Source organism: Macrotis lagotis, chromosome 7 (genome assembly GCF_037893015.1).
Source record: "Macrotis lagotis isolate mMagLag1 chromosome 7, bilby.v1.9.chrom.fasta, whole genome shotgun sequence".
Taxonomy (NCBI): Eukaryota; Metazoa; Chordata; class Mammalia; order Peramelemorphia; family Peramelidae; genus Macrotis; species Macrotis lagotis.
In genome coordinates, this window is record NC_133664.1 from 108,188,711 (window position 1) to 108,202,894 (window position 14,184).

Below are 14,184 nucleotides of genomic sequence, written 5' to 3' on the forward strand. Positions count from 1 at the left end.
CTGCTCTCCAGAAAGGTTGGATGAGTTCACAGCTCACCAACAGTGTAATAGTGTCCCAGATTTCCCACAACCCTTCCAACAATGATCATTATCCTTTCTGGTCATATTGGCCAGTCTGAGAGGTGTGAGGTGGTACCTCAGAGAAGCTTTGATTTTCATTTCTCTAATAATGATTTAGAGCAATTTTTCATATGGCTATGGATTGCTTTGATCTCATCTGTAAATTGCCTTTGCATATCCTTTGACCATTTGTCAATTGGGGAATGACTTTTTTTTTAAAAAAAAATGACAGTTCTCTGTATATTTTAGAAATGAGTCCTTTTTCAGAATCATTAGTTGTAAAGATCGTTTCCCAATTTACTACATTCCTTCTAATCTTGGTTACAGTGGTTTTATCTGTGCAAAAGCTTTTTAATTTAATGTAATCGAAATCATCTAGATTGTTTTTGGGGATGTTCTCCAACTCTTCCTTAGTCATAAACTGCTCCCCTTTCCATAGATCTGACAGGTAAACTAGTCCTTGATCTTCTAATTTGCTTATATAGTATTGTTTTTATGTCTAAATCCTGTAACCATTTGGATCCTATCTTGGTAAAGGGTGTGAGGTGTTGGTCTAATTTAAGTTTCTTCCATATTAACTTCCAATTTTCCCAGCAGTTTTTATGAAAGAAAGAGTTTTTATTCCAACAGCTGGACTCTTTGGGCTTATCAAACAGTAGATTACTATAATTGTCTCCTGCTTTTGCACCTAGTCTATTCCACTGGTCCACCACTCTATTTCTTAGCCAATACCAAACAGTTTTGATAACTGATGCTCTATAATATAATTTTAGATCAGGTAGGGCTAAGCCCCCTTCTTTTGCACTTTTTTTCATTAAATTCCTGGAAATTCTTGACTTTTTATTTCTCCATATGAATTTACTCACAATTTTTTCTAATTCATTAAAGTAATTTTTTGGAATTTTGATTGGGAGGGCCTATCTCTCCTTCTAAGTTCCTTTGGTTGGCTGATCCTACTCTCTTGGGCTCTCTTCTCCTCTCTCTTTATATCATGTATAGATCTGATCATGTAATTCTCTCGTTCAATGAACAAGAATGGTTCCCTATTGTCCATAGGATCAAACTTTAAACCCTTGGTTCCTTTGCACCCAGGCCCCACCTCAACTTTTCCAGACTTACTACATATTACTTCCTTTCTTCCATACTATACCATAACATACCATACCATTACACAGTAAGTTACTGTTCTGCACATCACCTGTTTTTTGTCGTTGTTGTTGTCGTCGTTGTTGGGTTTTTTTTTTTTTTTGAAAGGCAAATGGGGTTAAGTGGCTTGCCCAAGGCCACACAGCTAGGTAATTATTAAGTGTCTGAGATCAGATTTGAACCCAGGTACTCCTGACTCCAGGGCCGGTGCTCTATCCACTACACCACCTAGCCGCCCCCCTCATCACCTTCTGACTTTTGAATTAGTTCTTTTTCCCCTTACCTGGCTTATATTCTTTCCTCACCTTTATCTGGTAGAATAGTTAGCTTCCTTCAAGACTCAACTCAAACACCACATGGAAGCCTTTCCAGATTCCCCACCCAGCTGCTAGTACCTTTCCCACAATATTCTATTTACAACATACTATCTTATATCCCATAGCAATATTGCAAACTCAAGATCAGGTAACTGTTTTGCTACTGACTTTGTTTCTTTAGTGTCTGACACTGAATTGGCACATAATAGACATTTAATAAATGAGTGTTAGTTGATTGACCTGATCTAGGGAAGGAATTCTTAACTTTTTTTGTGTTTTAGATCCCTTTAAGTGATTAGTAAAGCCTATGAATCAAAGAATTATGGATTATTTGGGATTTTTAAAATTTATAATTGAAGGGGCAGCTGGGTGGTGCAGTGGATAGAGCACCGGCCCTGGAGTCAAGAGGACCTGAGTTCAAATCTGATCTCAGACATTACAAATTACTTAGCTGTGTGACCCTGGGCAAGTCACTTAGCCCCACTGCCTCCCCCCAACCCCCCCAAAAAATTTATAATTGAAAGAAATATTAATTTTCAGCTAAAGGTTGGTGAAAATGAAATTTTAATTTTTTTTAATCCAGTTTCATGAATCCCAAATCAACCCATAGATTCCTTGGGAATTCAGGGTTCTTATTTAAGTAACTCTGGTGTCTTTCCTTAAATGTCTCTAATTCCTTCTTCACAAGAAAACAAAATACCAGGTTTTGATTATAACCACATAACCAAGATGATCTTAGTCATTGTCTTCAGTGATTGCTCACACCCAGACTGGAAAGTCTGGGCAGAGACCACCACTATACTTTGTAATACATTTTGCTTAACTGACAACTGAATTTTCTTTTACAATTTTTTTCCTAATTGTTTCAGATTACATTGATCTTCTCCCCTTAGCTAAACTCTAAGCTAAAATAGGATTGCAGTGAAGTCTTCTCCTTATTTTCTGTCACAGCTTCAAAGATTCTTACAGCTTAAAAGAGTCATAGGCACCATCTAGTTCAACTTCCTTTATTTTAGAAATAAGGAATCTGAAGATGTGAAGTTGAAGGGTCTCTAAGGCACTTTCCAGCTGCAGCATTCTATGACATTCTGGGAAGACTGAGAACTCAGGGTGTCTAAGTAGGGATTTCTGGAGTCCATCCACAGGTAGATCAGAAGTTAATGGAGCATTTTAGTGCTTACTATGGGCTTAGAGGTTCTAAGAATACAAATACACATAAAAAGAACAATTCTTGCATTCAAGGAGCTTACATTTGAAATAGAGAAGACTACACATTTAAAAAAGGTACCTGGAAAAGGGAAAAGGAAGGAAACCACACCCTTTGAGAGGGCATGGTAGAGAAAGTCTGGAACACAGTTAGTCTGAATGCTCTCTTTATATGGAGATTCTGGGAGAAGTCATACAATCTGAGGGAGAGGTCACAGGGTTGGAGGGTTTTTTTCAACGTGTCCATTCTAGGGTTGGAGTAGGTTTTCAGGATGAAGAACTGGGTCATGGTAGAAGAAGTCCAGAGTGACAGCCTGAGAAGAAAATCAGAAGGGTTTTAAAGCTCAGGTCATAGCAACCCAATCTATCTCATGAGATAGACTTAAATTTTTTCATTCAGGCCTTCAGTTATATTGGTACTAGCAAGTTCTGACTTTAACAAGGAAAATAGAGCCCCCCCCCCACAGATGACAGATGATTGGAAGATTAAGAGGAAACTTAATTATGGGAGTAGATTACCTTCTTTCCAGTATAAGGGACATTTCTGAATAGTAGTATATAAGTAGAATTTCATTTACTCATTAACATCCACTCCTTTTTTTTTTTTTTGCAAGGCAATGGGGTTAAGTGGCTTGCCCAAGGCCACACAGCTAGGTAATTCTTAAGTGTCTGAGGTCGGATTTGAACTCAGGTACTCTTGACTCCAGGGCTGGTGCCTTTACCCACTGTGCCACCTAGCTGCCCCTCCAAATTGAAATCTTTAAGGGTTTTTATTATAATTCTATAATCAATTACAATCATTGTAAACTACCTCTTCTTTAACTTATTATACATTATACAAATATATATAAAATGTTATGTTATATATGTTGTATGTTGTTATAAAATGTATTAATTCTAATTCTATAACAGATTGATTTTCAATGTTACATATAAATTAATATTTATACTAACAGTAATTTGTCAGGTTTACTTAATTATAATCATTATTCATATACATTCTTAGATAATTATTCATTATAATTCTGTAACTTCAAGGTTCCTTAGCCAAATATCTCATCTTCCCTAAGAAATCTTTTGTAACCCCTCTTCATGCTAGTGTTTGTGATCCCCAATTACTCCTGTATATATCTAGTCTGTCCATAGCTGTTTGCATGTTATCACCTTCCAAATTGGATTGTAAAGTCCTTGAAAGCAGGGGTTGTCTTTTGCCTTTCTTGTAAGCCCAGGACTTAGCCCAGAACTTGCCTGGCAGGAAGTAAGCTGCTTAAGGAAGGCTTGCTGATTGTCTCACAATTTAAACAAAGCTTCTGTTAGTCACAAAGCCCATAGGTAAGGCAAGGGTGATGTTAATGAGCATAATTATGCAGCTGTGTACACATATCTATATAAATGCATATCAGTGCATATAAATGTATATAAAAGTACAAACATTACCACCAGGCAAGTCCCTGGAATAGATTTTTTAAGCTTTTTTTTTAGTTTTTTTGCAAGACAAATGGGGTTAGGTGGCTTGCCCAAGGCCACATAGCTAGGTGATTATTAAGTGCCCGAGGTTGGATTTGAACTCAGGCCAGTGCTCCATCCCCTGCACCACCTAACTGACCCCTGATTTACTTTTTTTTTTTCCTAGGCAAATGGGGTTAAGTAGCTTGCCCAAGACTATGCAGCTAGATAATTATTCTTTTTTATAAAGATTTTATTTATTTTGAGTTGTACAATTTTTCCCCTAATCTTACCCCCCTCCCCCACCCCCACCCAGAAGGCAATTTGCCAGTCTTTACATTGTTTCCATGGTATACATTGATCCAAATTGCCCCTGATTGTTTTGAGAGTCCATCCAGGTTGGTCGTCACCCCCATGTAGCTGTTAGGGGGTGCCGTGTTTTCTGGCTCTGCTCCTCTCGCTCAGCATCAGTCCATGCAGATCCCTCCAGGCTTCCCTGAATTCCCGTCCCTCCTGGTTTCTAATAGAACAGCCGTGTTCCATGACGTACAGAGACCAGTTTGCTAAGCCGTTCCCCCATTGAAGGATATTTACTGGATTTCCAATTCTTTGCCACCAAAAACGGGGCTGCTAGGAATGTTTTTGCACAAGTGATGCTTTTACTGTTTTCCATCATCTCTTCAGGGTATAGACCCGGTATTGCTGGGTCAAAGGGTATCCGCTGAGGGTTAGCTGGGGGGCCCGCAGGTGGGGGCCCCCGGAGGCACCGAGTAGCCGGCCGCAGGCATTCACATTCTCAACCGTCAGGCCGCCTCCGGCGCTCGCGATTGGAGGGGGAGCGCGGCCGTCCGGCCCCTCCGGCGGCCGGGACACGGCGCTGCACCAATCAGAGGCAGCAGCGGAGCCGTGTGGGCGGGCAGAGGCGCTTTGGCCCGCCCCCGCCCCCTTTGTTCGGCGCGGGCCGCAGGATGGGGGGATGGGAGGGGTGGCGCGCCGGCGGGGGGAGGCGGCGAGGAGGACGCGGAGGCCGGCCCAGTCTCTCCTCCTCCTCCCCCGCCGCCTGACCGGAAGTATGTGATCCCGGAAGTTCCGGTGCCATTGCTGTGTGGGATAAACAGTAATGGCGGAGGCTGCAGCTCCCGGAACAACAGCCACAACATCAGGAGCGGCAGCGGCGGCGGCGGTGGCAGCGGCCTCCCCCACCCTCACCCCCACAGTCGCTTCCCAGTCCCCGGCGGCGGGAGGAGGAGGGGGAGGCAGCGGCGGTGGCTGGACCAAACAGGTCACCTGCAGGTAAAGCGGCTGAGAGGCGGTGGGGGCGGGGGGACGGAGCCGGCGTCGCCCGAGCCGCCGCCGCGGCCGTGCCCGGGCGCCCGGCGGTTTGCCCTCCCCGGCCCCGCGGCCCGCCGGGCCCCGCCGGCCTCTCCTCGTGTTCGCTCAGGGCCCCGCAGGCCGGGACTCGGGGACGCCGGCGCGGGGCGGCCGGCCCTGGAGCCTGACCCCCAAGCCCGGCGCCCGGGGCGGGAGTGGGGGTTGGGGCCGTCGTTCTCCTCGGGGCCCCGCGAGCCGCCCCGGGGTGCCGGCCGCCACCCGTCCCTCTCCCCCGCGGAGAGGGGCCGTGCCCGGCAGCCGCCTCCCCGCCCGGGCCGCAGCCGCCCGAGGGCAGGCTCCGCTGCAGCCCCCCGGATCGCTCAGCCGGCCTTGAGGCGGTGACAGCGATGAATTAAAAATCGCGATCCCGCCCGGCATCGGAAGGGGGGACAATCGCAGGGTGTTTATCCGGTTTTTAAAAGCGCTATCTATGCATTTTTCATGGGGTAGGCGTGAAGTTGATTTTTTTTTAGGATTCATTTCAGGTCCTTTTCGTCGTTAATGCAAGTATTTTGAGTTCTCGAGGGTTCAAAGCTTCCTTTTAATAAAGGGACTTAAGTATAAAAACGAAATTGGACCTATTTTACATTTCAAATGTAGGAAGAATGCTAGATTGAAGGGAAAATTGTCCCCAAATTCCTTTTAATGAAGCCACATTTGAACTTCTGTTTGTCTTTATTTTAGGTTTTAGCAAGGTAAATGGGGTTAAGTGGCTTGCCCAAGGCCACACAGCTAGGTAATTATTAAGTGTCTGAGGTTGGATTTGAACCCAGTTACTCCTGACTCCCAAGGCCGCTGCTCTATCCACTGCGCCACCTAGCTGGTCCCCTCAAGTCCTTTTTGTCGTTAATGCAAGTGTTTTAAGTTATCTAGACTTAAAAGACTTCCTTTTAATAAAGGGACTAAAGGAAATTGGACTTATTTTACATTTCAGATGTGGGAAGAATGCTAGATTGAAGGGGAAATTCACCCAAAATTCCTTTTAATGAAACTACTGTTGATTTCCTTTCATTTGTTTATTTATTTTTTAGGTTTTTGCCAGGCAATGGGGTTAAGTGGCTTGCCCAAGGCCACACAGCTAGGTAATTATTAAATATCTGAGGCTGGATTTGAACTCAGCTACTCCTGACTCCCGGGCCTCTATCCACTGCACTATCTAACCTGCCCCCTCAGGTCCTCTTCGTTATTTATTTTAAGTTATCAAGACTTAAAAGACTCCCTTTTAATAAAGGGACTTAACGAAATATTTTACATTTCAGACATAGGAAGAATGCTGGTTTGAAGGGAAAATTCACCCAAAATTTCCTTTTACTGAAACCACATTTGATTTCCATTTATTTTTGCTGTACTCTGTGGACAGTTTAGAATTCAATAATATGAGTCTCCTTTTAACCAGGATAGTGGAATAAAAGATTCAGGTTATTTCATTCTTGGAGTCCATTGCCTTCTGGGTAAACCAGTTTTTTTTTATTCCAGTCTATGGTTTTCCCTATCCAATTGTTTGAAATGAAATTGAATCGTTTCAGAAATTTTTATTTTTGCCCAGTAATTAATAATCGCTACTAGTAGACAGACCTTTGGACTTAGCCTCATAAACATCTGCTTTTCAGATCTAGTACCTATGTGGCTGGACAGGTCTCCCTAAGATATTTCAGCTTTAATTTTCTCCTCTCTAAAATAAAGATACCCCACCTCACAGGGTAAAAGTCAAATGAGAGAAAATGTAAAAATACTTTGCAAGCTTCTTATAATTTAGCCTTATAATCAAAACTTAGCATCAGCTCGATTTTTACAAACATCTGTTTTTATTACCTTCCTTTGACCCTCTATTCTTGGCCATCTCTTATAATACCAGAATTGCTGTAGAAAAAGGAAAATTGGATTCTTGGATTCTGGTCTCAATTTATTATATGAGCTTGAGCTAGTCAATTTAGGTATCCTTAGCCCAGAAATCTAATCTTCAAATTAATATTTTCAATCTTCCAGATCTAATATCCTTTAAAAGGTTTGTTTGTGTGTGTGTGTGTGTGTGTGTGTGTGTAGATTATCCTTGGAGAGGACCTTGTTTCTTCCAATTTGTGTGCAACATCACCTATGTAAAACTCATCTATTCTCTTAAGCTTTACTGATTTTCCCTGATCAGTCATTCCTCGAATTCTTGGTTTTTCTTCAGCAATGTAATTGAATCAGAACTTGTCTCTGAACTAGCTTAGAAATTGTTACTAATCCAATATGGGAATCCTTTTCTTATGGACAGGAATTTTATAGTTCAGAGCCTTCTTTGACCTACCTGCCTTGTTTATAAAAGATTTATATGCTGCTCTAATCCTAATATTTTGTTTTTGAAGATTTAAAGCAGAGAGAAGAGAGATCAAAGAGGTAAATTAAAAAATTAGCTTTGAAATACTGAAAGACCTCCATTCAAATCCTAGTACTGAAAAATATTAATGTGACATTGGTGAAGTTACCTATCTTCAAGGCACAGGAGACGGGTCTTTTAAGCTACAAGTTCCAGAAGAGTTGGTTGTTGATATACATTTGTGATTGGAGTTTCTTCACCAGAACTTTACACCACCAGCAAAAACATGAGTCTTGACATACAGATGTATATTTTTTACACACATACACACACACACACATAATCAACTTTGATCTTATATAGCAAAGTATCTAATAACAAGTATGAGTTTACTAGGCTTATGGAAATTTTCATCAAAATGTAATCATTATTTCCAGTTATTTTCAGTAGACTCCCACTTCCAGTTGCAACTGTTATCTCTATGAATTGATCATCCTTCCTTTCCTGAATAGAGGAATAGGATTTTTAATTACTTGACTATCATTTAAACAAAAGAAAACAGAAACTATGAAATTGGGAGGGCAGGGAAAGAAGCAAGAATGACGAGGCATATTACAAATCATGTCTCTTGGAATTAAACCAGATCCTCTCTGAAATGCATGTAGAATGATGTAGAATGACATTATAGGTAAGACTAAGTTATAAATAACTTCTTCCAGTATTTCTTGTAACTAAACCCTTTTGGAAAGAATCCAAGGGGGTCCTGTGTTATACAGTTGGTGTTACAATGAGGCTACAGTGTACATGTTTCTTTACCACATATCATCCACAGATCTAGGCATTTGTCCAATGCTGCCTTCACAAAAGGTATAATGCCTTCTAGAAGCTGGCCAAAGCTTCTTCTCCTGTCTATCCAAAAACACAAAACTTGTTCAGCCTTTTTTATTGGAGGGTACTTATTTTTATGGATTGTATCTGATGTTCTGTTGTTATTTCTCATCATATTTTTTTCTACTCCTCGATTTTAACATTTCATGATTCTGTTAATATTTCCATCCCTTTTATTTGAGAATCAGAATGAAATCGTAAGATTTTAAGGTAGCATCTCTAAGGAAAAATGGGTGGGGTTAAAACAATTAAAGGCTTAATCATAATTCATATTTATGTAGTATTTGAAGTGCATTCCTTAGAGACCCATAAGGAAATGAAGTCATTTAGCAAACATTTATTAAGCACTTACTATGCACCACTGGAGAGTATGTGAGGGGAAGAAAAGGTGTACCTATAAGACTAGATCCAGGTTGAACCTTATGTAATGGAGAACCACTGTGATTTATTAAGGTGACATGGTCAGATGTGTACTTCAGGAAAATCACCTAAAGTTTGACTATCAAGGTCCTAGCAATATCAGATGGGGGGGGAGACATTTAAGAGAGGTGATATGAAGGTCAAAATGACAGGACTTTGTACCTGATTTATATGGGAGTCTGAGAATTTCAAATGACTTGCTCAGGGCAAGATAGTATACTCTGTAAATTATAATTTCATTCACTAGTGTGATTCTGCAATATTTAGGTAAGTGTTCTGTTGAATGATATTTATAGCAAATAAAGGAAATCTTGTTTCATCAACCTAATCAGTGTCATAATTTTACTCATCAGAATTTTTAAAAAATGATTGCCCTCATCTTAAATTCTCTTTCATTAAAGGTTAAATTAAAACTGGTCCATAAATACTTGCTGTATATTTATGTTTGTATTTCATCTGGACACATATTATTGAGCAGTTTCAGTTAGAATCTCTTTTTTATTCATATCTTCCATTAAAATAACTTCTAAGATGAAAATCTCTTGCTGGAAATGACATGTGTTTTGATCTATTACTCAGTTTTTTTAACCTGAAAACTATTTGGGATGACTTTTGTGTTTGTTTTATTTATTTTAGATTTTTCAAGGCAGTGGGGTTAAGTGGCTTGCCCAAGGCCACACAGCTAGGTAATTAAGTGTCTGAGGTTGGACTTGAACCCAGGTATTCCTGACTCCAAGGCCAGTGCTCCATCCACTGTGCCACCTAGCCACCCTTGTTTTATTTTTTAAAAAAAATCTCACTAATAAAAACTATTAATAAAATTAATTGATCCAATAAAATCAACTAAGTAGTAACAGAATTTCAAAGACAAATATCTGTGATAGGCACAGTGGGGAAGACAAGAAAATAGAACTGTCACTGTGCCATGAGAGATTCTGCATCTAGTGACAGACTTGTACCAATAAGAATTAAGTTACAGTATAAAAGATTTCATGATTAAACATTAAATTAATCAACAAAAATAAAGTTGTATTCTTAAATCTCTAGGGAATTGTAATTAATGCTTATAAGCATACTGACTGAATCCATGAAAGTTTCAAAAGCTCCGGATGAGTTCCATCTGGCCACAATGTTCAAATTTCCAAGAGATTCAATTCAAATATTTATTAAGTACCTACTCTGTACAAAATGCTGGGGATACACAGGTGAAATAAGGAATAGGTTCTGTCCTTATGAACATAGTGATAAATTAGTGTCGAATGAGTTCAAGGAGTGTGCATTAGGCCAAATGTACATTCTTGAGGAAGGAAGTGTTGTGATCAGAATTCTGAACTTTAAGATTAGACTACTGTTGATGGACTTTGAGTTAGGGAGGTAACTAAAACTATTGTAGTACTCAGTGAAGTACTGAGAGCCTAATCTAAAATAATGGCAATGAAAAGGAGAAAGACAAATTTAGGAAATGGTGAGTTAGAATGAACAGAACTGAGATTGGCAGCTGACTGGATTTTAAAGAAAGGAAAGTAGTAAATATCCTGACTTTTTTATACTTGGATATTTTATTTCGGACTATGGAAAATGCTGAAATGGAAATTATATTAAGTGGGCAAGTTTTTGGGAAGGGACAATAAATTCACCTTTGGGCGTTTTTGAATTTGATCCAGGAGATGTACTGTAAGCGGTACTTAGAGGAGAAATTGGTACTGGAGATAAAGATTAGAAAATCATATGTATAGAAATTATTATTAAAGGAGAAATAACCAAGAAAAAGTGTGTAGTCCAAAAAGCTAGAAAGTCCTAAAAGTTTGAGGGAATCAGGTTTTTCTAATCTGGCCTTTGTCCACCAAGATAAGAATTACTTGGTTAATCCTTTAGTCTGGTCCTTCCTCCACCTTTCCCAGTTAAATTCAATAAGGGGATTATATTGAACTCTAATTTTGTAAGATATTCTGCTAGGTGTAGAGCCTACAAAGACAGAAATGAAACTGTCCCTACCTTTGGTAGGCGTTCTATTTGGGAGATACAAACTATACAAATGTATATAAATAAAAAAAATCAATCCAAATCCAAGAGGGTGGCAAGAATATCTAGAGGAATCAGGTCTCCTCTCAGAGGAGGCACCTAAACTGTTCTGTGAACAATAAGATTAAGATTAGGGGGGGGGGGGTGGCTAGGTGGCATAGTAGATAAAGCACCGGCCTTGGAGTCAGGAGTACCTGGGTTCAAATCTGGTCTCAGAAACTTAATAATTATTTTCGCTGTGTGGCCTTGGGCAAGCCACTTGGCCCCATTTGCCTTGCAAAAACCTAAAAAAAAAAAGATGGGGTTGCATGGTAGACATAGGGTCCCATTTGGATATGGAGGCAGGAGATAATAATAACAATTTATCTCTAACTTATCTAATAACTTATCTCTTCTTCCTTCAGAATATCCTGTGAACAAATGCCACCATCAGGTCTGAATTACTTCTTGATTTTCCTGCCACAGATCTTTCCTGTTTTAGTTAATTCTAGATATTGCTGCCTGGTAAAGCTTCTAACACAGCTCCTCTAAACTTGAAATATGTCTAAAAATATTCATTGACTTTCATTTGTCTGTAAAATAGACTACAGCCCTGGCATTTGAGGCCTTCGATGATTTGGCTCCAACCCATGTTTAAAGAGGCAGCATGGAGTAGTAAATAGAGGACTGAACTTGGAATTAGGAAACTGGATTAAAATCCTCACTCTCTGTTTGATCTTTGACAAATCACTTAGTCTCTTTGTAACTCTTCATCCGTAAAACAAGGTTGAACACAGGGGATTCAGATTTAAATGTATGATTCTATGACCCTTTCAGTTCTTGTACTCAGTATTTTCTCTTTCATGCTGGGCTTGGAATCAGCCTGAACTCTAGCCCCAGATACTTAACTATTGTGTGGCCCCAGGCAAATCATTTAACCCTGTTGCCTCAGTTTACTTATCTGTAAAATAGGCTGGAAAAGGAAATGTCCATCCAGTATCTACCAAGAAAAATGCCAAATGGGTCACACAGGATTGGACACAACCTCCTCATCTTCTCTTATTTAAATCCTAACTATCCTTTGAATGTCTCTTTTCTATGAAATCTTTCTTGATCTTCTCTAGGTACAAGTAATCTCTCTCTCTCTCTCTCTCTCTCTCTCTCTCTCTCCCTCTCTCCCACACACACACACACATTGTCTCTCTTAAGTACTTAGGGTCTTTTAATTGTAATAGTTTGATATGTTTTATAGAGCTTAATGTCTTATAAAGTAGTTTCTATGTCTTCTCAAGTGATATTATAAACAGTTCTGTGAGATGAGTAGCTTTATATATTTTACCATGGAGGAAACTGAGAATCCAAGACAGACCTAGAATCCAAACTGACATCTTCTGACTCCTGTCTTTTCTTTGGTATTTGTCTACTGCATCTCTTTTGCTGGGTTATAAACTCCTGGAGCTAGGAAGCATATTTTGCTTAGCTTTTTTAGCGTTTCCAGTCCCTAAGAATGACCTGTATAGAAAAATGCTTAAGTTTTCCTAAAATTGAATCCAAGTTTAGGATTAGCCAACTTCTTCAAGTGTCCACTGCAACTTAAATTCATTCCATTATGAAAAAGTTAACTTACTGAGTCAGAATCTGTCTTTTTGTAACACTATACTAATTTTTCCTCCTGTTACCTTCTGATCTAGATGGAATAGAACAGGAAGATTTTCTCTTTTTTATGACTTCCCTTCATATATATCTCCCTGTAGTCTTTTTCTAGACTTAACATCTATGATCACTTCAGACCTCACATCTATGGTATTTTCTGAGCATATTCTGGTTTTTAAGTGACTGTGTTAAGACGTGGCACTCTAAAATGAACACAGTACTCCTCTGTGTAGACCGAGTAGCACAGAGTACAGTGGGACTTATTACTTTCCATGATCTGGATACTATATTTTTTTTTAATCCTGCCTAAGGTTATGTTAGTTTTAGCAGCCCAGTTATACTGTTGACTCATTTAACCTGCAGCCAACTAAAACTCCCCCAAGTTTTTTTTTTCCTTATACACACACACACACACACACACACACACACACATACAACAAAACCAGAGAAATGTAACTGCCATTTCTGTACACTTTAAAAAGAATTAACTAAATCTGCCATGTTTGCTCTTTTGCTGTGAAATTATCAGGCACAGTCTTTATATTGGAATTAATGCCTATAACAGGGATACAGCTCTTAGGCTTAAGCTGCTCTTATTTAGCCAAGATGGGACATGTGGACCAAAAGAAGGGATGCTTGACAGGCAGAAAGAATTATATCCAAATACAGTAGATTCTCCTTTGAACTGCTTCCTTTTGGAGAGGGGAGGAAGCTAGCCTATCAAATTATGTTCCTTTGCTCTAGCCATCCAGTGTCTAGTGGGCCTCCTTTCTTATGATGCTTTCCTCTCCCTTTTCCTCTTCCCCTTCAGGGGTGCAAGCATTTTTTGTCTGTCTTTGCAGTTTGGGTGAGGTAGCAAGCAGAGTGAAATAGTTAGTGCATATCTATGTTTTTGAAAAGCAACCTCCCCAGTGTCTTCCTGGTATGGTTGCCTAGTTAGAGCTACCTGATCCTTCAGTTGTTCAGTTGAATTTTTTGTTGTTGTTGTTGTTGTTGTTTAAATGTAGAAGTGGATGGGGCAACTAGGTGGTGCAGTGGATAGAGTACCCACCCTGGAGTCAGGAGCACCCACCTGAGTTCTTTATTTTGATGGATAATTTTTAAACTATATTTATTTGCAAAAATCTCTTCCCTTCCCTGATCAGTAGACCATCCCATATAACAAAGGTGTGGGGGGAATCATTTCAGTAAAACTAACACAAAACAATTATGTGTTTGACTGTAGTGAAGGGAGGAGGTCACATTTTTTTTTCAGTTCTATCTGATCCAAGTTCAGTCATTAAAGTCACACAACCAAATATAATAGAGCTTTTACATTTATCCTTGTTAAAATGTCATCTTGATGTAACCGCAATGGAGTTTTTTAAGGTCCCCTCT

At 39.7% G+C, this 14,184-nt stretch overlaps 1 protein-coding gene and 1 long non-coding RNA gene across 4 annotated transcripts in view; one reads left to right on the forward strand and one right to left on the reverse strand.

Moving 5' to 3' along the window:
- Nucleotides 1-2,879: 2,879 nt before the first annotated feature.
- Nucleotides 2,880-5,120, reverse strand: LOC141492863 (uncharacterized). The gene is made up of 2 exons (XR_012470066.1): nucleotides 4,514-5,120; nucleotides 2,880-3,043 (listed from the first exon to the last, which is right to left on the reverse strand). It is a non-coding gene; the product is annotated as an uncharacterized LOC141492863 (long non-coding RNA).
- Nucleotides 5,121-5,143: 23 nt separating this feature from the next.
- Nucleotides 5,144-14,184, forward strand: part of MKRN1 (makorin ring finger protein 1) — a 40,334-nt gene continuing 31,293 nt past the window's right edge. The window contains exon 1 of one of the 3 annotated variants that reach the window (XM_074193553.1): nucleotides 5,144-5,468. In XM_074193553.1, coding sequence (XP_074049654.1) covers nucleotides 5,296-5,468 — 173 coding nt within the window. In that variant the 5' untranslated portion in view covers nucleotides 5,144-5,295. The remainder of the gene's footprint in view (nucleotides 5,469-14,184) is intronic. The other 2 variants (XM_074193554.1, XM_074193552.1) reach the window with 2 other exon arrangements.